Source organism: Eumetopias jubatus, unplaced genomic scaffold (genome assembly GCF_037043125.1).
Source record: "Eumetopias jubatus isolate StellerSeaLion01/CBP00866 unplaced genomic scaffold, mEumJub1_p1.0 scaffold_10, whole genome shotgun sequence".
Classification (NCBI taxonomy): domain Eukaryota; kingdom Metazoa; phylum Chordata; class Mammalia; order Carnivora; family Otariidae; genus Eumetopias; species Eumetopias jubatus.
In genome coordinates, this window is record NW_028274816.1 from 108,055,040 (window position 1) to 108,081,028 (window position 25,989).

At 39.2% G+C, this 25,989-nt stretch overlaps 1 protein-coding gene across 8 annotated transcripts in view; it reads right to left on the reverse strand.

Moving 5' to 3' along the window:
- MBTD1 (mbt domain containing 1) overlaps positions 1 to 25,989 on the reverse strand; it is a 65,963-nt gene that overhangs the window by 4,615 nt on the left and 35,359 nt on the right. For 6 of the 8 annotated variants that reach the window (XM_028091350.2, XM_028091352.2, XM_028091351.2 and 3 more), the window contains 10 exons: positions 19,372 to 19,489; positions 16,792 to 16,926; positions 16,419 to 16,507; positions 15,970 to 16,204; positions 15,300 to 15,355; positions 14,853 to 14,957; positions 9,916 to 10,063; positions 8,955 to 9,037; positions 8,306 to 8,540; positions 7,728 to 7,805 (listed from right to left, as the gene is read on the reverse strand). In XM_028091350.2, the coding sequence (XP_027947151.1) occupies positions 7,728 to 7,805; positions 8,306 to 8,540; positions 8,955 to 9,037; positions 9,916 to 10,063; positions 14,853 to 14,957; positions 15,300 to 15,355; positions 15,970 to 16,204; positions 16,419 to 16,507; positions 16,792 to 16,926; positions 19,372 to 19,489 (1,282 nt within the window). Of the gene's footprint in view, positions 1 to 3,653; positions 3,846 to 7,727; positions 7,806 to 8,305; positions 8,541 to 8,954; positions 9,038 to 9,915; positions 10,064 to 14,852; positions 14,958 to 15,299; positions 15,356 to 15,969; positions 16,205 to 16,418; positions 16,508 to 16,791; positions 16,927 to 19,371; positions 19,490 to 25,989 lie in introns of all 8 variants that reach the window. The other 2 variants (XM_088028331.1, XM_088028330.1) reach the window with 1 other exon arrangement.

Genomic DNA, 25,989 nt, shown 5'->3' on the forward strand with positions numbered 1-25,989 from the left:
GATCCCGTACGCTAACAGCAACACTCACTGGGATCTAATCCCACGGTGAGCAGGAGTGCTAGTTTTCTTCTCCAACTCCGTCAGCACACAGACGTGTTACATCAGAGGTCACAAACTGTGTCCTTCCCACTCCCTCACCTGTGTCCAATGGTTCTTTTGAATTTGACTGAATATTCTGAAACAAGAGCCTTCACCTAAGACCCGGGAAAGCAGGGAGACTTGGCAACAGGAAGCCAGCAATCTCCAGGGGCTGTGATCAGTGGGAACTCCCTGGCTGCTATGCTCTGTAGCTGGGCAGCCCGAGGCTCCCTCTGCCACAGTGCCTGCCACCAACATGCACGTGCAACATGTGACTCCCACTCCTGCCGGGGTGCTACTACTCCGCTTCCTGCAGGCACCAGCTCCAAATAAAAAGTGCAAACTTTTTGTTTCTTTCATTATGGAACTTTTCATTGCAATTGGAAAGAGAGGATGCGCGCATATATGGAATGTAAATTGGGAACTGCTTATACAGGAAAAAAGGTCAATTTATGAGAAGAATCAAGACTCAGTATTTAGATGAACAGTAAGCCAACTAAGTTTTCATGAAGCACTAACTAGACAGTGTCACCATGTGGAACAATATTAAAATGGTTACACTTTTATTTTTAAAGGTTTTATTTATTTTCGTGAGAGAGAGACAGAGAGTATGTGTGCACATGCACACACAAGCAGTGGGGAGGGACAGAGCGAGAAGCAGGCTCCCCGTTGAGCAGGGAGCCCAATGCGGGACTCGATCCCAGGACCCTGGGATCATGACCTGAGTGCAAGGCAGGTGCTTAGCCAACTGAGCCACCCAGGCACCCTAAAATGGTTACGCTTTTTAAAGTCAAATAGTACAGTCATAGAAAAATATTTTCTGTCCTGATCTTAGTTACAAAAGATTAGTTCCAAAAATAGTGGTCTTTGGTGTACCTAGCTGGCTCAGTCTGCAGAGCATGCGACTCTTGATCTCAGGGCTGTGAGTTCAAGCCCCACGTTGGGTGTAGAGGGTACTTTAAAAAAAAATCTTAAAAAAAAATAGTGGTCTTTGACATCTTATTTAATAATTTACAGAATAACCTTTTGAGAGATGTCAATTCATTTCATTTTACTTTGGTACTTGTTTTGGTAATGGTGTTAAAAAATTTCATAGCCCAAAGACAGAAAAGCGAATACACTATGCCCATAATAACAGCAAAACAAACACGCATCAGACTGTTGGAAGTCAAAGCAAACAAGACTGTGCAGTTCTTTTCTTTATAAAAAAATTAATTAAAAATGCTTTTATAGAGTGTGAGTATCAAGTATATAACAGTTATCCTTCAAATCTAACCAACACACATTAATCATTAAGGACATTTGAACAATACCATGAAAATAAACACATGGAAAAGAAAAACCCTAAATTTCATTAAAGGTGCAGTACCCACAATAAAAGGTTGGTTGAAACGGTATCTTGTTACAGGATGGTCAGATGGCTACATGAATGAGAAAAGAACTCCCGTGCTTCAAGACCAAACATGTTCCATTCAAACCGATGTTGTTGTGTTTTGTTTTTTGAAATGTAAGGAAGGTAAGTTGAGATTCTAAACAGTTCTGAAACTATTTGCATTTAAACTATTAACAACTAATTTCTGGATTATGCTTCTATGCATCTTAAAATATGGAAACAATGTGCTTAAAAAAAACGTAACTCAAGATAAAGGTGAAACGTTCACTCAGATGTGGAATGCTTCCATGCAAAGTTTCACTGTTTTCATGGGATCTAAAATAAAGCCTGTCTTCTGGTATCTTCACGCTAATCATTTATCTTTTCCAGGCCTCATTCTCAATGAATGATGGATGAAATCAAATAGACCCTGTTGCCGAATGTCAACTTCCATGCAAGTGCATTTTCTGAGCTCCGTTTTTAAAAGGAAGTCACTTTGTGGACTCTAATCAGTAATATTTCCGGGGATAAACTAATGGAAATCATATTTTCCTAACTGGGTAAGTCCATTAAAAGTAATAAATTCTCAGTGGCTAATCAAACTGCAGCTTTCAGGTAGTTAAGACCGGAATGCAGTCCTCACACAGTTCCAGCAGAGTAAGATCACACCACATATCCCACGAGATGTGCCCCCAGCTGAGAAGCCACTACAGACACGGTGGAGGTCGTGCGTCACGTAGGAGAACCCCTGGTTTCCATCCCATGCATCTACTCTGAGTTCTTGGGTTTTGCCAATCCTAGAAGTTCTATTTTACATGAATCCGTAACCTCTCACGGAACATGACACACACCTTCTAAATTAGTCCAATGCTTAAAGAAAACACCTAAATTCCAATAAAATCAAACATATTCAGAGCTCACAAAATCTACAGTTAATGACTTAAGACTATGTCGTAAATAACAAGTACAAAAACAAAGTCAAAGAGACAAGAAAAGAAATTGAAATGTTCTTTAGACTTTGAACGTTTTTCCACTAAAGAGCAGATAAACTTAGATTTGCAGTCCTAACCTATTTTTTATAAAAAAAGGCATAGTAATTTCCTCTAGATATAAGGACATCGGAGTGATCTTCGGAGAGACGGACTGGGGAGGATGAAGATAACCTAACACACCAGTAGGGAGGCAAAAGCTAATAAAGAACATATCTTAAAGGGCACCCCCCAAAAAAACCCAGCCAAAAAGCCCCCACAAAAACCAAACCCCCCAAAAACTTCAGGTATAAAGACATTATCAAACAGAGAAAGAAGAAGAAAACAGAGCTAGGTATTAAGTCCCCATCAGGGTTTTCACCACACAAGAAGACTACCAAGTAAATAAAACCACCGAGTTGAGAAGCAGTACCTAGGATGACGGCAGAACACACGCCAAGGCCTGTAGGACTCTGGCTGCGGACCTGTCTCTCCGTACTCATGTCTGAGGTTCATCACGTGCAAGCGAAGCCTTTCTCATACTCCAGGATAATACGTTTGCTCTCAGCAATTACAAAAGGCAAAACCTTTTGCAGTTTTCCTTACAATCTACTAGCTTGGCCAAACGAATTAAATTCAAATTAAATGTCACTTCAGAAACACGAAGTTATGGGAATGAATTTTACTCAAATTCAACACCAAAATTATACAAGTATTTATCTCCAAATTCATGTTATTCAACTACAATGGTGGTAACAGCGTTACCACAACCTAAATTCCATAGGAACGCAAAACACATCCTTCCTAGTGAGTGAGAGATGCTGTGGAATGCTATGAGTGAAGCCTCATCTTTGGGTCTGATTAATCAGGCTGATCCCTAATGGTGTATTTCTCCCCCTAGGTCACACCACATGGAATTCTGTGATGGAAAATGTTCAACTATTTTAATGAAACCATGAAACAGTAGAAGTTGTCTCACAATTCCATCAACTGATATGATGAGCTTTACCCTAATGTGAGGCTCAGAAGCGATTTAAAAGAAAATAAAACTCCCTCCCTGATGATTCAACTTAGTGAAGTGACTACCAAGGACTAGTGAAGATGAAGTTTTTCGTTGAAAGAAAAAGAAAAATTTAATGAGTCAGCATCTGTCATGCCGGACCATGCTTTGTCTCCCACCGCCCTGCCCAGACTTTCACCCCCTGTAGTACCTGAGGTGCTGATGTGACTATTACCTGTTTTGAGGCTGGGACTGAACTCTCGGCTAGTGCTGGGAGGTGGGAAGGCCTCCGGGGCTGTCTGTGCTGGAAGGGTTCGATATGGAGGAGGAGTCAACTCTTCGTCACCAGAGAAGCTCCTCCGCACCCCACCTGTCATGGGCAGGCTCGACAAACTGACAGGCTTCTTCCCAATTGGCATCTTCCTCTCTAAATATCAAGTCAAACTAAAGTAAGCTTTTACTTACATGTGTGGTAAGAAAAGTGCATTATAACTAGGAAAGACTGTGTTGCATAGGATACTCTGAAAAGAGAACCAACTATGCAAGGTCTGTATTTCTGAAAACAAGAAGGAGTGTGAGTGTGTGTACGTGTGGGGGGTGTATGTTCTGGGTGAATGATAGCGGAGATTATTTCTGGCCTCTTGAGAGCCTGGTAATCCTGGTTCCTGACTCTTAAATCAACTTCAAATACAACAAAGCAGGGCACCTGGCTGGTCCAATCAGTGGAGCATCCGACTCTTGATCTTGGTGCTGTGAGTTGGAGCCCCACATGGGGTGTAGAGATTAAAAATAAGATCTTAAAAAAATAAAATGAAATAAAATACAACAAAGCAAAATGAACTACTAGAACATTTAGTGTGGAGAATAGCTGGCTAACTTCCTTCAAGAAAATTTTACCTTGAAGGGGGTTGAAAATCCAATGGAAGAGAGAAGGTTTTATTTTTTAAAGAAATTTTAAAAAATAATTTATTTAATTAGAGAGAGAGAGAGAGAGAGAGAGAGAGAGAGAACAGCATGAGAGGGAAGAGGGTCAGAGGGAGAAGCAGGCTCCCCGCTGAGCCGGGAGCCCGATGTGGGACTCAATCCCAGGACTCCGGGATCATGACCTGAGCCAAAGGCAGTCACTTAAACACCTGAGCCACCCAGGTGCCCGAGAGAGAAGGTATTAAAACCCTACTTGTAGGGTGGCATTTCACTGCCCATATTAGGCCAAACATTGGCTTTTGGGGAGAATCAAACAGCTGAATAAATGTATTATCTGGGTGGCACGATTTTACTGATATGAAATGTGCTCCCCTACCTTTTGGTTTACAATGCAGTCTTTTAGAAAACACTTAAAATTCTTACTCTGAAAAGCATTTCTGAAATTTAAAGCTTGTTGCCTGCAAGTACTTAAGCAATCTAATTTCTTTTGAAACACGTTTTGATTATAGTTTCATAAGTAAATATAAGCCTTCAAAGACTTATATGATCCTTTCACCAGCAAAAAGTACTCTAAACTTTGCAAATACTGAACCAACATACTGCATTAGTCATTTGAAAGCTGAAGGATACTTACTATATCTCTCGGACTATAAATTATATCTGTTTTCTTCCAGACTATACAAATGACCAAGGCAAGAGCAATCAGAAATTATGCTTCATGAAATCAGGACTAAAAGATAAATCTAAGTCAGACAGTATTCTTATGTAAAATGGTCTGGAGACTAAGCTAGTAGTGAGTACACATTCAACGCTCATCGACAAACCCCAATCACGTGCAGCAAATCATTTAGACTTTTCCTAATGTACGACACACTCAGAGGTAAAAATCCAAGGAGGATCTCCAATTCTCTACTACTTCCAATAGCCCCTGAAGATGGTTCAGAAATTAATGTGCTGGGTTTCCTGCTCCAGAAACCTTGAAAAAAATAAGGCTTTTCAGACTGGACAGACCATATGCATACAACTGTCTATCTGATCCTCTTGGCAGAACGTTATCATTACTCAAAAGCACTAATTAATAGTTATCCCTTTATAGCATGAACACAGATCTTTACAAAACAAGCTAGAACAATGAAGCCAATCAACTATTTCTGTTAAAAAAAAAAAAAACCACAAAGCAACCAAACAAAAAAACACTACCAAAGAACACACCAATGGATGATTTTGGGTACAAAAAGACTGAAGAGATAGAAGATGAAAAAAACATTGAGCCAGAATATAATAATCTGTAGGCAAACTTAAAAGAGTTTGTGGCTGATCTGCTAACGATACTGTATGCAATGGATAAACTAGGTTTATAAGAAATTCTTTCTTATTTGGGCAAGTCAAGTCTTGCAGGAAAAATGTCTCATGAACTACGTGATGAGCAATACAGAAACAGTAAAAGGAACAGGGAGTTACAATGAAGACGGCTGCTTTTTCATTCACACGGCACAATTCCTTATCCTCAATTCCAAAATTCACAGTTTTCCTGTAAAACTTTGGCAACAAAACCAGACCTCACTTGGTGATACTATTTATAATCTTAATTTGGCCCATTTAATGTAAACATTTACATATATTTTGCTTCAGAAAATGTGCTAGAGTCTGCAAGGGGTGTTACATAGTATATGCTACCCATACTATACTTCTTTTCTAAAATCTGAAAAGTTCTGAATTCCAAAACACATCTGGTCCCAAGGGTTTCTAATAAGGGACTGTGGGCTCATAGTCCTTTTCCTTTCTATGTCCAAAGGACAATTTAAAGGCAGAGATGATGCCATAATATTAAGAGCTATTACAACGTTACAGTTAAAGAACATGATAAATTTACAGCTAAACTCATTTTCCCAGCTAATCCAGAAATGTGGTACTATTAAATGTCACTAAAAACTGGCACACGGATATTATCACCTCATTAGTTTCATACTTCTTCCCATGTCCCTGGGCCATTAATTCAAAATCGTTAAACCCCTTAAGCTGGAAATAAACCCACAAAAGGGACATTGAGGGAGGCATGTGAATTGTGTACTCAATGCTCAGAAATTATTTCTAAAAAATATGTCATGGAGTAATCAAAGTTCTTAATTCAACACCTTGGAAAGAAAATTCTGAACCTCGGTCTTGTCCAATAGAAAGTGAAAAGACAGGCTAACGCAGCTTGTGCTCTCCAACCTCACAGAAAGCTTAGTGATCACATGTGCTATGGTTAGTCCACTGACAAAGCCGCCATGTGGATTCTTCCTCCTCATTTCCAGCTACATGGGGATTGCTTTGAGCTGCCTGTCTGGCAATGTTCTCTAAAGTTCTTTCAGGTGAGTATCAAACCTGGCAAGCAGCTAGTAGGCAAAAGAACTCTGGACAAACGGGAGGCCTATGCCTCTGATATAAAAGAGAGGGTGAGAGAAAGGCCTGGAGGTTATCAGTGTTGAGGCTGACGTGGTTTCATGCCGGGAGGACACGAGAGCACCACGGCAGGGCCTGGTAGAAGTTTTTAGTCCCCCAGTGGGAAAAAAGAAACTATAAACAAATGACTGTAATCAGAAAGTAAGGATATATTGGATTCTTCATGCTGCTTCAGTCTCCTGGTTGGTAATGAGACAGATTAACACTTATTTAAACATATGGCAAGTCAGCTGGAACAATCTGTTTTAGTTTTAACCCTCAAATGTACTTTTTACTTTTAAAATGATCTTTATATAAAAATAATCCTATCTCAGAATGAAATATTCCACAAGTGTGATGAAGAGAAAAATCTGGCTTCCTATGTGGGGGGAAAAAGATTTTAAAAGAATCAAAATAGAGCTATCAATATATCCTATATTATTTTGGCTATTAATGCCAAAAACCATTCATTGTAAGGTTAAAAAATAGTACAGAAAGGATATTTAGAAAAAAACTTTTAAGCTTGACTTTGTTAGCCAACAACTTGAATTTCTTATAAATATCATCCTAGAAAGAGAGTTTTGGTTTATAAGAAGGATGGGTTTCTTAAGCTCTAAGTCTGTTGTAAATATCAAGTACTTCCCTTTTTAAAGTTTTATAAAAAAGATTTAAAAAAGAATTAATTTTCAGTAGGTTTACATATTATTTCAAGAACTATCTGTACTCTATTCTTTACCATACATGTTTTAAAATATTATGGTGATTTTTCCTGTCCACTAAAATATAAGTGTTTCTCATTATTGTGAAGGTTTGCCTTTTATGGCATACTGCACCTTTAAGCAAAATACATAATGCACAGTCATCGGCTCTCACAAGGGACATTAGTTTCTGTGCAAGAATACTGTGACCCCAATTGGTTAACAACTTAGGAAATGTATATAAACACCATGTGGTGACCCACTTTTCTTATGTCCTTTGTATTGCTGGGACTTAGCCTTTTTCTTCTGTTTTGATGAACCTGACTGGCTTTCTCTTGACGCTGAAAAATAAAACGGAAAATTGGTACCAGAAAAACATTGTGAGCACATGACTCTAGATACAACTTAGATGAATTATCTTTACCGAGACAATTATGCTTATAAAAGTACATGATGCTTTGAAAATAAGGGTGCTTGTTCCTGTAAAACCCATGATACCAGACAGATTCCACTATTTATTCAATAAGCACTTATTATATACCAATACATTTTGGCCTATCATTTCAAACTCATTGAAACAAGTCTAGTTGCATTTGGAGAGTGCTCTTACTGTGGTGTTTCTGCCTAGAGTCATTATGTAACTGACTACTGGGTTCACACTGCTGTGGGACTCATGGTCTGAGTCTGTGATAGTGTTGTTGAGTCTTAAGATCTTACCTGGCAACCAATCAGACAAAGGTATATTCTTGTCCTGTGAGCTCACAAGATGACTTATGTGAAACAGTCCTCTGGAGAATTGCTGATTTTTACAAAAGGACACCTTTTCTGTATACCAACTTACACTGTGATGCCGGAGGTTGTAGCTGATATCCAGTTAACTGACACCACCCTACAGGATAGAGGTCAGGGGACTCACAGTCTACCCACTGATCATACTCTTCTTCCCATCCGTCAAAATGTATCCTCAAGAGACGATGAATAATTCGAGTTACTGTGGCTACACATATTAACCGTGGCTCCATGAGATCTACTGCTTCTAATTTCATTCCTACACGAAATCCGTGATTTGGAACATCCTGACATAGAGAAGCAAAACATTACCACTGGCGAAAAGAAGAAGGCATGAGTCCACTATCACCGAGAAAGGAAAAAAAAAAAAAGAAGAAGCAATGTAACCAAATAACCTAATTTAACCCCCCCCAAAATCACAAACAATTCTTTAATTATTAAAACATATGAAGGTGAAGTATTTAAGAACAGTTTAGGAAATGTATTCATTTCTATTTTATTCAGATTAAAAATGAAGCAAAGTCTGAAAACAAGCTTCATAATCTAGGTAAAGAAAATACATTGTTTTATTACTATATATTTGTTTATATTAATCTCCATTAAGAAATTCTAATATAAAGCAAAGACATTTTGATCAACAATGATTTGCATTTGTGAGGCATCAAAAAAATTCCACATATTATGCCATTATTTACATTTACCTTATTAAATAGTTTTACTGGTGCTGCAATGGAGCCAGTTTCCCTGAGGTAGTCAAACCATTTAAAAGGAAGTTTTGTGTAACCTGAAAAACACACCTGATTTAACTAGCAGTTCATTTAAAATTAGCAAAATAGTAAAATGCAGATAAAAAGTATACACTAAGATCTGAGACTTTAGGTTATATAATAAACTTTTAACTCTTGCTCTAATACTGTTGAATGCAATCATTCCTCCATGTTATAAGGATTTCCTTTCGTTTCTAGACAGACACAGGTGCACCTACTTACAGGTGCAAAAGTGTCTCCCTCCTGTCTACCACAGGAATTCCAGAATTTTGCTTGTAAGATCCTAGGCTTACGACAGTCTAGCATTTCATACTTCACAGTGATATTTTTCTTTCTTTGCAAGAAAGAAAACTGGCTGGGCAAATACTGTTTTTATAGACCCCTCTGTTTTTAGATTTTCACCCCTTCTTTTCTTAAGAGAAAAAACCCAAGGCTCTTATATTGAAATTAGGAAAGACACTGGTTAAGCCTTGAGAGTTATTTAAGGGTATGCCTTTTTTTTTTTTTTAAAGCCACATGATACTCTAAAGATGGAAACTTGCTTTCCCTCAAAGGCTTTAGCCTGTATCTATTTTTAACAAAAGTCTATGTGTGCAATTACCTACATCACCATCTCAATAGGGCTTAAAGAATACCAATTCATATTATAAAATGTACAGATGCTCAGGAAAAATTCTATACTAATAGAATTTATTAAAGCTAGCTAGAATACAGTGCTTTATATTTTTAGAGCACCCCACAGGTCTTGTTGTGTATACGTACGTTTATATATACATATGCACATATCAAAGGTGCACACAGCAGAAAATCCAGGGCTGTGTTAAATGATGTAAATAGATACCATGTAAAAAGAAGGCAAGGATGAAGACCCAGTGTACATATTAGGATGAAGTACCTCTAGGTGGAGTAAGTTCAATCATGTTAATTTCACAGAAACCAACAGGGAAAATAGAAGGGGAGGTTGCATGATAACAGAACCAGTCAGATCCATCTGCTGCTTCTGAGCCATCGATCCCAATCATCAGGAATCCATCAGCCAGCACCTTTTAAATTAAGAGAATTCCAAGTATGTGAAATTAGATACCACTAGTATAAATGTGATCCTTTAAATTAAGTGACATTCTCAAAGAAAGGAAAATCTGTGACATAAAGGTCTCTTCAAAGTGAAAAATGCTTCTTCACTGAATTATGTCAGTAACTGAAATGATAATGAAAAACCTCCATAGAATGCAGTGTGTATCAGAACAAAAGCAGGGTTACACAGAAGTGACTTCAGGGGTCTAGGACAAATAGGGCCTTTGCCAATGGCTAAGGTGCCGGCTGCTGTGGCCCCCATGAAACAGGGCTTGAGTGTTCCTCTCCAATTTAACGGTCTCATCTCGGCAAGGCTCGGAGTCCTGATATTCAGTGTAACTTTCTTTCTTTCCTTCTGATTTAGCACACAGAGGAGTTTTTCCAAACCTTTCCCAGCTTTGTCAAGCCTCCGCTTTACCTCTTATGCTACACACACCCACGCTCCCGTGTAACAGAAACTAAGGCCGCCCTGCGCAAGGGTCCCCATATTCCTTTCTTTGCACCCCTGATGCTGTTAAGATGTAGTACCCTACCCCCACAAACTTTTCCATCTTGTCCGATTACCGCTGGTACTTTGCTCCAAAAACACTATTTCTTATATTCTAATGTCTCCCATTTTCCATTACATTAAAAAGATTTAAAAATACTTTATTTTGAAACAGTTCACACTTACAGAAAAGGTACAAGAACAGTACGATGAACTCCTAGATACTTCGCCCAGAGACCCATTGCCAGGTATAAACTATGTAAGTCTTTGCAGTCTGATTTCTGTCCTGATCCTACTAAAAGGCTAAAATCACCAGTGGCCAAGTTTGTCAAATCCAGTGCCTTTCCCCCAACATGTACCCTCCTCAAACCTCGGCCTCCCTCAAGTATCCCATACCTACTCACTACTCTCAACTCTCTGAAACATTTTCTCCCGGACTCTCATGACATTACAGTCGGCTGACCTGGTCTCACCTCTCCTGTTCGGTGATGTTCCTGTTGGTGGCGTCCTTTTACCTCCAACCCTTACATTTCTTTTTTTTTTTAAAGATTTTATTTATTTATTTGAGAGAGAGAATGAGAGAGAGAGAGAGAGAGAGAGAGCGCACGAGAGGGGGGAGGGTCAGAGGGAGAAGCAGGCTCCCCCCCGAGCAGGGAGCCCGATGTGGGACTCGATCCCGGGACTCCAGGATCATGACCTGAGCCAAAGGCAGTCGCTTAACCAACTGAGCCACCCAGGCGCCCTCCAACCCTTACATTTCTGATCTTGGCCCTTTCCTTCCTGTTTTGGCGATGTCACTTACGCACATTGCTTCAGTAACCGACCTCCATGCCCACAACTCCTCCAGTTTTATTGGGAGTTTTTCTCCCTTGCAGGGTCTTAGTCCTGCCTTTTCCCTGCATGCTAAACACATCCTCTGAGAGTCTAGGCAGGGTGTCAAAGCTAGCTTCAAAGGTGAGAAAGCACCAGGTCTGAGGACTCCCCCTAAAGGTAGGCCCTCTATCTGTGCCATGAACTCTCTCCTTACTACACTGAGAACTGCTTTCAGGCTTCCTCTCTGGACAGTTCCCGTCTTACACCGCTTAACTTTTCTTTGGTATGACCTCTGTTCACACCAGAAAGCTTTTCCAAGCTCAGAGGGCCTGACCAAGTATTCCAAGCTTGCCATGATGGGGCGCCTGGGTGGCTCAGTCAGTTAAGTGTCTGCCTTCAGTTCAGGTCATGATCTCAGGGTCCTGGGATTGAGCCCCTGCTCAGTGGGGAGCCTGCTTTGCCCTCTCCCACGGCCGTGCACCCCCCACCCCATGCTCTCTCTCTCTCCCTCTCTCAAATAAACAAAATCTTAAAAAAAAAAAAAAAAAAGAACCAAAGCCTGCATGACCTAGTTCCACATTATCTTTTAGTTTCTGTCCCCAGAGTGTCTTTCTCCTAGTTGTTTCTACTACATTGCACATGTACCGTAACTTCCTCTGCAAGCTTAACAGCTTTGCCTACACCTTTGGAAAAGGCTACCCTCACTCACATGAGCCTCCTTTCCCCTTTCCTAACTACAGCGGACCAGAGTGGGGACTAATTTCTAACCTTCAGAGGACCAAGCCAGAGGCTGGGCTCAGCTAGAATGTCTCTCAGGATTAGGATTAACAGACCCCGAGACTGTTGTCAAGTCATGGGCTGGAATTGAAAGCCTATCAAAGAGGGGGCGCCTGGGTGGCTCAGTCGCTAAGCGTCTGCCTTCGGCTCAGGTCATGATCCCAGGGTCCTGGGATTGAGCCCCGCATCGGGCTCCCCGCTCCGCGGGAAGCCTGCTTCTTCCTCTCCTACTCCCCCTGCTTGTGTTCCCTTTCTGGCTGTGTCTCTCTCTGTCAAATAAATAAAATCTTAAAAAAAAAAAAAAAAGAAAAGCCTATCATACAGAACGGAGCTCGTAGCCACACATGGAGACTGAGTGAGCAGGACTCTGACCGTAAGAGTGAAAGACAAGTGGCAGAGACTCAGAGCAGAGAAGAGGTGGGACAAAAGAGGCCCCGGGAGATGGAGAGAATTCCTCTGGCTTTCCAGTTCTCATCCTGCGTGTCTAGGAGACTGCCTGTCCTTGGGATAACTTTCCTAAAGCGAACTTGAGTGGGTTTCTGTTCCTTATAAAAGAAAAGCCTTGGCCAGAATACTCCGTGCAACCTGTTTTTTTTTCGGTGGGGTTCGGGAACGGTAGAGTGAGCGCATGCACAGGGGAGGGCCGGAGGGATGGAGGGAGAGGGAGAGAGAATCTTAAGCAGGCTCTACGTGTGGAGCCCGACACGAGACTTGATCTCATGACCCTGAGGATCACGACCTGAATGGAAATCAAGAGTCGGACGGTCAACTGATTGAGCCACGCAGGCGCCCCTCAGTGCAACTTTTTTGATGTGCACTGTGTGAACAACTTGTCTCCTCCAAACCCGGCCTATGCTTTCCTAACTTAATGTTTTTGTGCACATTCTCTTTCTACAATAGTTCCCTGCATCTCTGCTGGGCTGTTTTTCCCAACCCTCAAGGTGAAGTTTTCAAATCTCTTCTCTTCTATAAAGCTTTCCCTGATTCCTCTGAGACAATGTGATATCTCCTTTATTTGAATTCCAACAGTACTGTGTACCTTCTTAAGTCATAGTCGATCCTGAAACAAACTTTTTATATATCTTACCTTGTTCTACAAGACTATAAGCTTTCTGGAGTCCAAACCAAACCTAGTATGGCAAGTAATAACTAAGTAATTCCTTTATTTTTTATTTTTTTAAAAAGATTTTATTTATTTATTTGACAGAGAGAGATGGCGAGAGAGGGAACACAAGCAGGGGGAGTGGGAGAGGGAGAAGCAGGCTTTCCGCTGAGCAGGAGCCCGATGTGGGGCTCGATCCCAGGACCCTGGGATCATGACCTGAGCTGAAGGCAGACGCTTAACGAATGAGCCACCCAGGCGCCCCTAACTAATTCCTGAGTGAAGTTTGGTGCTATATTCATTCACTGGACCCTTCATTCTCATTTCATGGAACAGAACCTGGTACAATGGCACTGGTTTCCAGACCTGGCTATCAGAATCACCTAGAGAACTGTATCTTTTTTAAACAAATACGTTATTGTGTGTAATACTTCTTGTGATTCTTATTGAGTAGGTCTGGAGTAGGTCATGGAAATGTTTTATTTTTATTTATGTATTTATTTAGTTTTAAAGGTAATTTTTTTTTTTTATATTTTTATTTATTTGAGAGAGGGAGAGTGCGTGCACACGGGGGGCGAGGCAGAGGCAGAGAATCTCAAGCAGACTCTGTGCTGAGCATGGAGCCTGACGTGACCCTGAGATCATGGTCTCTGAATCTCATGACCCTGAGGATCATGGTCTGAAATGAAACCAAGAGTTGGATGCTTAACCAAATGATCCACCCAGGCGCCCCAGAAATCTGTTTTAAATAATACTAGGTAATTCTGATCACTAGTCAGGTAAAGAGGAAGAATAAAACTTGGAGCTGGTCTCATCTAGCTGTGTGACCTTGAGCACGAGAGTCTGGGACATGGCAGCAATCATAACTGTTTTTAATTCTTTTGGCTCAAGGCTTTAAACTGGGTTGAAATGCAAATCACAATTTAAGCTACACTCCTATATAATCAGATTCTGATCAGTGGTTCTTAACCACGGCTGTACTGGACAATTACCTGGGGACTTAAAAAAAAAAAAAGCCAATGCTAGGGCCCCCCAGCAGACTGATGAAATCAGAACAGGGATGGGGTGGGCATTTAAGAGGTCTGGTCATTTGTATTTTTTTTTTTTTAAGTTCCTCAGGATATTCTGATGCCTATTTGAATTGAGAACCACTCTTCTAGATCTTTTCATAAAAGGAGCTTCAGAAGAGAGGAAAAAAAGAAAAAAATAAAGTACTACCAAAAGAAGAAAAAGGCACAAAAGGAAAGAAAAAAAAAAAAACCCAGGAAACTGAAGATAAACTTGGCCATGTTACAATTCTGTGTTGGATTAGCTTTGACCAGGAAGTAACTTAAATATTCTTCCTCTAACTCAGGATATATACCTCATAAATAAAGGCAGCAGACTCAAGATGACAACACGCTATAAAAAACACTGATATGAAAACTGAAATTTATTTTCCTGGTATCCTTCTCCCCAGTGAAGATCCAGATACATACCTTCTATGTCAGAAGGAATATGTTAAGGGCCTGCTTCTTCTATTACCTTAAACCCAGTTCTTACAGTTGCCATTTCTATGTTTGAAAACCTATAGTCTTACCTTTCTAATAGTCGCGACACATATTGTGGAAAGATTTAATGGGTCTATAGCTTCCAATTTCATTCCTTCCTTGAACCATTCCCCACTCTGGTCTACTTCTTTTACCTAAAGAATTACATGAAAGCACATCTACTGTTACAAATGTTATCATTTTAATAATTAGAATATTACCAATTTGAAAACGCTTATCAGATGAAAATACCAAATGCCTTCTCCTACCTACCTAATATTATAACTCAAACCTCCGTTAGAGGATAGAGAGAATTCAGGCAAATAAGACAGAATTTAAGAATAATTATAATCAATAGTTGTGACACCTATGGATCACAAGGTCTTAATCCTTTTAAGTGAATAAATGTAATTGTGATTTCCATAATGTTAGGAAAAAACCCACAACCCTCTTTCAAACCTAATTTACAAATGAGGGTTCTTATAAAAACTTCTTACCTTAGCAAATAAATGTGGTGGTGTATCAAAATGTCCATCCTGTTTCTTTGTAATATCTACAAGGAAAAGTTACATACTAATCTGTCAGCATTTGTGAGAAGACCAAAAACCACGTTTCTTTGAAGGTTTCAAACTCACAAGGTATGTATACTCTAAAACATGGCAGAAATACATGCCTTCTACATTTATGGTGAAAAATATCCTCTAACAGTCTTTCTCTCTTCAGAGTACATGTGCTATTAAATACATTTAGCCAATCAGAATGATGGTAATTCCTTCGTTAGGGAATCACAACTTTAGAGGTATGCTTTAATGTGTTCAGTATTAAGTCTAACCACATTTAATCTTGCTCTTTTGATTAGAACTGAATGCAAGGGGAAAGGCTACCTTTAGATCTTTCAAATGGGCTGGCTAGGAAGAGTGTAAGACAACAAATGTAGTTGTGACCAAAAGTGCATTATATCTGAATTGAGAACAAGTGGAAGGAATATAAAGGAGTCAGGACACTGCTATTCTAGTGTGAACCTTCCCTAATTAAGGCAGAATGAGCAGCCTTGACAAGTAGAATGCTATTTCTGATCTCTGCTATTCTGCAGAGAAAAAAATAACCAAGTAGTATAATTTAGCCTCAAGGATGTTTTCAACAGGTGGTCTTGTGACAGGTGCTTACCAGATCTTTTGAATCGATGGCCTATGCTTCGAGACCAACCGATATGATGGATTAACGGGCTGTGCATATGGCACCAGAAGTCATCTGTTCTATCTTCACTCTCTTCATACACTAGTCTTAATCTTCCTCCAATTACACTTTCCACGACTGCCACTCGTGTGCGACACAAATGCCTCTTGTCAACCACTTCTACTCTCATGCAAGGTTTGAAAGGATACTGCATACTCTCTGAAACCTTAAACAAAAGCAGACAAAAACTGTTCGGAATTCATGACAAAGATCTACAAATAATTTCAATACCATACCATTAAAAATACTGAGTGCACTCGACATTAAACTAGATCATCTAGCTCACTAAATTAAAACAATTCCTTAAAAAAACTTCCAGGCTATTCCTTTTTTAGAGCTCTCAATCGACACTTCAGTCCTTTCTAAGATCCTGTCTTTACCTTCTGTGAGAAATCGGGAGGAAGTGTTTTGGCACCAGTAAGTCGTTTCACTAGAAAAGCTTTCCAGTTTGTATACTTATGCTGAATAGCTAAAACAAAAGAAATAACCAGTTACACTTTAGCAAAGAGTAGAATTGCTTCATAAACTATTAAAAAAAAAAAAAACACAACAATTTTCCCTGCAACTCAGAGTATTAAGGTTCTGAAGAAGAGTAACAAAAATAGAGAAAACAAGTATATCTTGCCAGCATATAAGTTATGTGAAACCAGAAAGTTATTACTGTAATTTTGATATCACTCGAATATTACCATGTGTGACACTGCACTGAAGTACATATATTCCAACTGCAGTAGGGGTAAAGAGGCTGCTTACTTCTAGGAGGGACAAGAGGCTTTCCACTGGCTGCACACCAGCCAACTGGGTGGATGTCAGAGCCACACACATTGCACCAGAAGTCCAGCCCAGGGTCATTTTCAAATCCTTCATATCTTAAAAGGGCATTGTAACCTGAAACCAACAAACCAATCACCACATAATAAGAAAATGAAATGAAACCGAACAGGACCTAGCAGCCGGCAGTGGGTGTCAGATGTTAGTGTGCGCCCGCAGCAGAAGCCCGTGCAGGGCCTGCGAGCAGACAGATGGCCGCCCCTCCCCCACTCCCCCACTCGGAGACTGAGTTAGTAGGGCTGGGGGCAGAGTGAGAATATGCATTTCTAACAAGTCCCTGGGTGAAGCTGCTGCTACTGGTGTACCACTCAGACTTTGAGAACTGTTTGTATAATGTCATTATAGTTTAACTGTTTTCAGAGCATGGCTTCCCTCCTTGTAATGTATTTTAATTTTACCCACAGTTTCTTAAATTCTAGAAAAGAAATTCTCAGTGGAAACGGGTGGGAAAGTCCTACCAGAATGTACAGTTTGGAAAATAAAAGAAAAGAAGGTTACAGTAAGTTGGTAAAACCTCGTCAAGTCACAGAAATCCAGTTAAAGTAACATTTCAAAGAGACTGCTTTGTCTATCTGCTTAGATGACCAAATATTTTTGGATAATTTGGATGTGGCTACCTCAAGCATCAAATTTTTTCTGTCTTATTTATTTGGAAATAAAATGTGAAAATGCTAGGTGAAAAAGTTCAATAAACACAAGAAATATGTGAAAGGACTTAAAGACTGTACGTACTAAGCGAATGGGAAGCCTTACTTCTTAGAAAGAATAAAAAGTATATAATATCTCCTGTCTATAATTTAATAAATCTTCTGTTGGTAACAGATTACAATTTAATTTAAGGCCTTCAGGAGAATAAGAAAGGCCCAATAAACTTATGTTCCAGGCAGGGAGCTAAGTTCAGTCAGCATTTTCCTGTGTTAAGATCTATGATGAAAATTTATAGCATTAAACCTTTAGTTTTAAAATTCAGTAATTTACAGAATAATTCATGAGTCTGCCAACTGTTGCTGAGCTCTAGTTCATGATTAACATCAGGCTCAATTCTAAAACGTCATTAAAGTGGCTTAAATAAGACATATGATGCAATTAGATAAAATCGAAACGTAAAATTGGAGATGGAAGGTAGAAATAATTCTTGGATATTAAACACATTGATCTTTAGAGCTATTTAAATGCAACTGGCTTAAACATCTAGGACCGAAAGAATATGTTGTTTTAAATTACAGTGTAGAGAACAACACAAGCATTTAGAGAATGCTTATAATAGCTGGAGAAATGTTTCAAGGAAAAGCTGGGAATTGAATTGGGTAAAATGTCTGTGCAAAGGCACAGAGGTGCTAACGTGCTCTATGAGGGAGGAGGGAGAACTCGCCTCATCAGAACAGAGAGCATTTCTGTTGGGAAGCAACCAAAACTTTGGCCAGTGGTCTATGGAGCAACTCATCAATAGCTGTAAATGCCAACCATCTCGATCCTTTAAGGACAAAGAAGTGATTAAAGATGCTTGAGCAAAAAAAAAAAAAAAAAAAAAAAAAAAAAAAAAAAAAGATGCATGCCTGAGCAGAAAAACAGAAGATCATCTTTAGTAAATCGTCTGTCAGCAGTACGTAATGAGCTGTGGGCAGGGTGTTTGGGGCAGAATGGCTGGAGAGAGGAAAGAAAGAGGAGGATGCATTAGATAGCTCTAGTTTAAGGACAACTTATCGGAGTAGCTGCAGGCCCCATCCCCGCCGCCTGATAAAGTACTACAGTGCCTCACTGCACCACTCACTGAGTGCCTCGTCACGGATGCGGTCAGCACTTGGCAGATGGCGGCTCACAGAATAAACTAGGTCTCATACTTCTGCACATCACCTGCCCATAGTGTCTAACACAGTACATACCTAACACATTTATGTGATGAGCAATATGGAAAGCAGTGGGAATGAAGGAAAATAAACCAAGACAGATGAAATTAACAACACTAATTTATTTTTAGTATCATGGACCTTATCACTCTTCTTAGCACCTCAACTTTTTGTTACTTTTCAAAGTATTTCCCTATACCAGAGTTTGGCAAACTATATAATGGCCCACAATCTGGCCTACTGCCTGATGTTTTTTATAGTCTGCCATTTCAGAATGGTTTTACATTTTTAAATGGCTGAAAAAAATCAAAGGAAGAATAACATTTCATGATATGTGACAGTTACATAAAATTCAAATTTCAGTGCTTGTAAATCAAGTGTCACTAGCACACCGCCATGCCTATTCATTTACGTATTGCTACAGCTGCTTTCTCGCTACGATGGTTGAGCTGAGGAACTGTGACAGAGACTGTACTGCCCACAAAGCTAAAAGTGTTTACCATCTGGTTTTTTATAAAAAAAATTTGCTAACCTTTGCCCTATTATCGTATTTATTATTTGTTTGGCAACACTTGCAAAATTTACAAATATGCTTTCTTACAAGTTACAAAAACATAACTGGCATTTTCTGGTAAATTATTACGTGTGCTTTCACCTGCTAATTTTACAATTCCAGCAATCCAGAAGACTTTGGTAGGTAGGCTGCAGTCTGTATTGGGAACTTCTACTCTCACATTTTCTGAGATATCACCCCAGCAGGTCCCCATAGGTGCCTGTCATATAAAAATTATTAAGTTATCATCTAATTAACATAAAGCCCAAAACACATTATTTAAAAATAAGCATTCCCATCAATAACGGAAATATTAAATTAAAAATGCCATTTAATTCATTCATTTTTCTCTAAAAATAGAGTTGTTATTTCCCTTTTCACAGAATTCTATTTAGAAAAAGCCAGTGTCAGGGGCAAGCTCAAGATAAAGACAATTTCACATATATTAGAATAGATCCATGTCAACTTCAAAATTCAATACTGTCCTAATATTAGACCTGAGCAGCAATTTTTGTAAAAGCTATCAAACTCAATAGATTTCACCAGATAGAGCAGAGAAACTTGTTATTTTTAATATACGCTGAATGAATGCACTTTACCTTAACCTCTAATTTTAAAGGGTCTGTCCAAAGAGCAGAAAGAAAAATAATTCCAATTGAGCAATGTGGTTTCCACTAACAGGAGAAACAAAACTTAGTTATCTGTATTTTCAACTTAAGTTAAATTCATAAAACAGAAGTATAGTCTGTTAAAACAGACATGTGGCAAAAGCACCTGATAAAGTTATTAAAAAGGTGGATTTGAAGAGTTTTTAGAGATGCATACCATGGTAAATTGTTAAATAATTTATTATTTCTAAACAAAGAGGAAATGTTCAATGTCAGAACTGGTAATCACTAGCCTCCACACCACATGGTTAGAATGGGGACTCAGAAAGCCGATTAAATGAGTATCACGAAGAGATTTTCCTAAGTCTAACATGCCCAAATTATAATTTCCATTACATTTTAATCCTTAAAACTTGAGGCCATTTACAATTATTTGAAGTTTATGCAACGGTTAATTAAATCAAATTAGTGAATTTAGGAATATAAATGCTGGTAATACTAAACAGTTTCTGTGGCCTTGACAATCAGCTCGTTATATATATAATTTAGAACCCTGAACATAGAGAAAAGGACTGGGTTAGGTTATAAAAGACCTGATAATACCAACAAATCAGGAAAAGACAAAACAGCTTCAGAGCTCAAAGATGACCAAACAAAGACATCTAAGAGTTACACGATCTAGCCAATTTGAACATTGGGTAAATGTCTTCCATGCAAGGTTTCTCATACTTTGGTGGATGCCAACCCACAGGAGGATTAGCCTAAAACAGTACTCAACCCCTATCCTCTCAATAGTTCATGACATTTCTGAAGGAGAGGAAGAAAAGGTGAAATAATCCTGAACTAGAGTAAGTCTGGATACCAAAGACAGAATCAAATTATGGCTATTACTTTAAGTAGCACAAGCAATGAATATGCCTCAGTAACTTGGAGACAGTGGCCTATCTCAAATATTGGTGATTCTGGAAGGGCACACATAACTATCTCCCTGAGCTGTGCAAAAAAACAGTACATCCATTATGACTACCTCTTTCTGCTGTTTTTGAACTGAAAGACTGGACTCTTCAGGTTCTGCTATCTCCCCCTACATCATTCTAGACTGTAGGGCCATCCCTATTGCCAGCAGATACGATCAGAAAAGGAGAGGCTGGAAGGATGATAGGTAACGCAGATTAAGCTAAGCTATATTAACATGACGACCATGTTTTCATTCCTGTGAGGATGAACCAATTAGAGCAGATAGATGCAGCTAAATGTATGCACTAAATTAAGGCAGGGTATCCACCCCTCTTTGTTTGGCTGCCAAATCTTGTGGAATGGGTTTATTTTTGGTTGAGAAGAAAGAAGCACAGTTATGCTGATAAACTGGGGGTTAGGTTGGCATACTACTAAGTGAATTTGGCATACAGTACTCCTCTTACAGCTAGATATGGCAATTTCACCAACTTTTTTTTTTTTTTTTTGGCCTTAACGATTATTTGCAGAAAATAACTTTTAGCCACATTTTATTAAGGAAAATAAAGTGTCAATATGCTCACTTAAAAAATAAGGACAATATTCACTTTATTGGGGTAATGTTTTTGTCCCTACAGTCTGGATTGGTATAGGAGAAAGTAGCAGAAAGTGACATTTGTTCTTGCCTGTAAGGTTGTGGTTCTGCTAGACCCTCTTAAACCAATCCATATGGTTCACTCTAAGAAACAAAAAAATGAAGAAACAGAAACAACAAAAAAGAGCACCATAGTTTCTACATAGCATGTGCTCAATGTGTTGAAATAATAAGGTAATTTCACAGATGTATCTGCCCTTTTGTTTAAAATGAATACTCTTAAGTGTGGAAGACTAAATGACCCAGGGCTTGACAGCCATCTTCATCTAAGTCATCTGTCTTCTCTTGCTGGCAGGAGGGATACCTCTGAAAGTCTGGATTGGCATAGCATGAACTAGCAGAACCATAATTTACAGGTAACAACAAATTTACCTTCCAGACTCAGGACGAGAGGTCCACCTCAGGCTCCTCCCAAATCAGGAAGATCTGCTTCACCACTTCCTGCTCCAGGGCCACTCGTGAGGGCTATCTGGGAGCGACTCTCCTTCCCTGCAAGGTAAGCTGTCATCAGGTCCTGCAGGACATGGCCAAATCCAAATGCTGAGGGCTCCCCAGCACAACTGAATGATAACCTCCACCTGACTCATCTATAAAAAAATAACTGGGTGGGAAGTCTTATTTTCTGCAATTCAAGAACATTCCCAGATAGTCCAACAGCCCAGATGGCTAGACTCTCAGAGGGCTGATATACTGCACATATGATGCTTCATGGCAGAAATACAAATTTCCCTCCACAGAACTGCCAACCTATTTTGATAACCACCCACAATCTTCAACAAGTGGGCAGAGGCTAGCCCTGAAGTTGCACACAGGAAACCAAGAAAGAATCTATCCCAATGATGGTATGACAAATGTACAAAAAGCCACCAGTGAAAGACTAAAAGGCATAATGATTAGTTCATCTAGTAGAGAAAGATGAAATACCGTTTGGCCAAAAAGGGAAGAAAACATTCTAGGAAATTAACTGGAAAGAAAGTAGAACTCCTAAATGCTACCTGCTGGAATTGGTAGGTTGAAATAGGAAAAAAAAAATTGTTCCCTCTTTCTCCAGAAAGCCCACTCACCTTTTGATTTGAGACCAGAATCTACTTTTTGAGGTGGTGGCAGCAGGATGAAGGGGAGTATAAGGAGAGTATAAACGGAAAATGGGATGCGTGGGTCGGAAGCAAGATTAAGAATGGGAGAATGCTATGTGTGTGTAAAAAGGGATAGGAAGCAGTGACTACTAATTTGAAAGGCATAAAATAGCCCACAATTAAAAAAACCAACAACGTATTAAACCAATACTGTTTTAAGAATCAGGGGATCCCAACAGAAAATCAAGAACTACCTTAGAAAACAGACCAAAATTAAAATAATCTAGATTATTTAGGCTTTCTTTAAAACATAAAAATAAGACAGGTGATTTTTATTATACCAGAGTCCAAATTCTATTTCACGGCGAGACCTGTGACAACTAACTCAGATGAAGCACTAACAAATGCTAGAAACTAACTCAAGTTTTATTTCCATCAGAAAGAAATTCTGCAATCTAGAATGACATACGGAAGATTCTAACTTGAGTGAGAATGGACACAAATATTTCAACTTCCAGTGGAGTTGTGTTTATGTATGGTCAAGGCTAGGGGAAAAAAGGCAAAAAACAATTTTACTTGAAATGGATTATTTTACTAATAAACACATACTTGAGAAATGGATCGTTTTACTTTAAAGAGAAACTACTTTTATTGTACATACACAAACAAAAGGACTTTTGTTTTTGACCTTAAAATCCAAAAATATACTCGTGATATATGTTGTAAAGAAGTGCGGATAACCTTCCCTTCTCAAACACCTGGCATACAGGTCAGGCGTCAAAGAGAGGATTAGAATATACCAAGTAAGTGATACCAGGTATCTTTGTGGAGGCAGTAAAGTCGGCTTTAAAGTTATGGTATACATGTGTACAAAGGACCTTTTTTAAAATAACAAAACTAAAACTATTATTAAGGGAGAAAAAAGTAGGATGATTTCTGATCTTAGCAGTAAGTTATCAACAGGACACCAGAGTATATAATCAGGTATCAAATGAAAGAAATCTCAAGTCTGTAAATGCACGACTAAAGGACTGATTTCTATGTTTCACATCCACTTGATATTAGCACATTCTGGCCTGTGCTGTGATGTCTAGAAAGAAATGTTTTACTTGATTTTAAAAGGCAAGTAACAGGAAATAGGACAGTTTCAACTTAAAAGACTACAGTCTTGGGGGGCCTGGGTGGCTCAGACAGGTAAGCATCCAACTCTCTTGGTTTTGGCTCCAGTCATGATCTCAGGGTTGTGAGACCGAGTCCCACATTGGGCTCTGCCCTCAGTGCAGAGTCTGCTTGAGATTCTTTCCCACTCCCTCTCAACGCCTCCCCCCACTTGTGCTCTCTCTCTCTAAAATAAATAAATAAAATCTTTAAAAAAATAAAAATAAAAGACTAAGGTCTTTCAAAAAAATGAAAAAGGCTTTAAAGCTCAATGATCTGCATATACACATTGATCATCTGGAGGCTCTCTTGGGTTCATACATAAATTACTAGAAGAAAATCACCTGTGAATTTTATGTATACAGTGTACCTAACTGGCATCGGTACTGCAGTTAATATTTTTGATTTTTCCATAGTTAGGATAGATATGGATACTGCTGTTAGAGGTTGTGAAAAAAATACGAAAATATATATAAAAAATAGAAAAAAATAGAAATATCTATTTCAGTCTGATATATATGTATCAGTCTCTGCCCCTGGTTCCTGGCACAGAGCTCTTAAAACCTTTGTAATTTCTTAAGTGATAAGAGCACTAGGAGCATCTTTTGTTCTCATATTTGGTCTCTGAGCCGGGTCCTGACACAGAGCTCCTAAATCCTTTGGAATCTCTTAAACTATAGAAGCATCTTTTGTTCTAATGTGGAGACTCTGGGTGGGCTCCTAGACAGCCTCAGGATGGGGGCTGGTCACCAGAAAGACCAGCCTATGAGTAGAAGCTTAGAACCCTCAGCCCCAGTCCCCATCCTCCTGGGAAAGGGAGAGGGTGTGGAGTTCATGATTGACCATGCCTATACGATGAAGCCTTCATCAAAATCCCAAAATATAGGCTTCCCCTGCCATCCGTAAGTAGATAAAATCATAACCACAAAACCTTTTGTAAGCTAAAATGGCATAAGGTGAGGAAGCACTTTTCATTTCCTGAAAGCAAAAATCTGTTTCTGATTTCTTTTGGTTAGTGAAAACAGGTACTAATGCAGGCCTTTCGTAAAAGTGAAGTGGTGTAAAGTGGACTTTCGGATAATGAGGGAAATCTGTATACAGGGTTCAGAGAGCTTCTGGGCTGGTGATCACATGGGGGTGCTAGGAGAGTGGCACACCCAGAGGGGGCGTGAAGTTCCATGCCCCTTCTCACAACCTTGCCTTACATATCTTTTCATATGGCTGTTCACCTGTATTGTTTATTATACCCTTTATAATAAACTGGCAAATGTTTCCCTGAGTTCTGTAAGCCATTCTAGCAAATTATTGAACCCAAGGAGGTCATGGGAAACCTGATTTACAGCCAGTTGGTCATAAGCATAGGTAACAACTGGGACTTCTGACTGGTATCTAAAGTGGGGCTAGTCTTGTGTGGCTGAGCCCTTAACCTGAGGGACATGATGCTAACTCCAGGTAGACAGTGTCAAAATTGAGTTGAATTGTCAGACACCCAGCTGGTGTTAAAGAATTACTTGATGTGTGGAAAACCTGCACATCTGGTGTCAGAAATATTGTGTGGGAGCAGTGTATGAGTAAAAGAAGCACAGGAACATTTTTCCCAGGGGGGCTTAATTAAAAACTACATTAAAAAAAAAAAACAAAACTTAAAATTATGGAAAGCAGGTTAAAGCCCAAAACTGAAATATAATCCGGCTACTGAAAAAAGTAGCAAGAGTTTCATTTACAACAAGAGATGGACTAGATGAACTAGATGATTTTTAAGATACTTTACAGTTTTGTCACCGTATGATTTAGGATTAATTAAAAGTGTTATTACTTAATTCAGTGGTTTCCAACTTCCAAGACTGCCAAGGAAGGGGAAGCCAAGGATCAGGGGCCAAGGCTCTGGCCACCCCACCCTTGCTAGATCAATCAGTGCAGCTTCCTCTTATCCTAACTACGTCTATTAGGGAAAAGAGTAATAATTCTGAAGCTTACAGAAATAAACCCCAAAAAACCAAAAACCAAAAACCAAAAAAAAAAAAGAAAAACTCTCAAAACTACCAAACTACCACCTAGACAAAATAAAAGATATACTAGATAGATGACAATCATGACATACAGATTTGAAGTAGGTAATTTAATAACAGTTGAGGCTCAATTTCCTTTGCTAATTATAAAAAAAATGTCAACACTGCCGTAACTGAGTGACTGAGCAGGAAGCACTGTGCATAATTACAGCAACTATCAAAGAGGACACAGTCCTACGATATACTTTGTAAAAACTTCA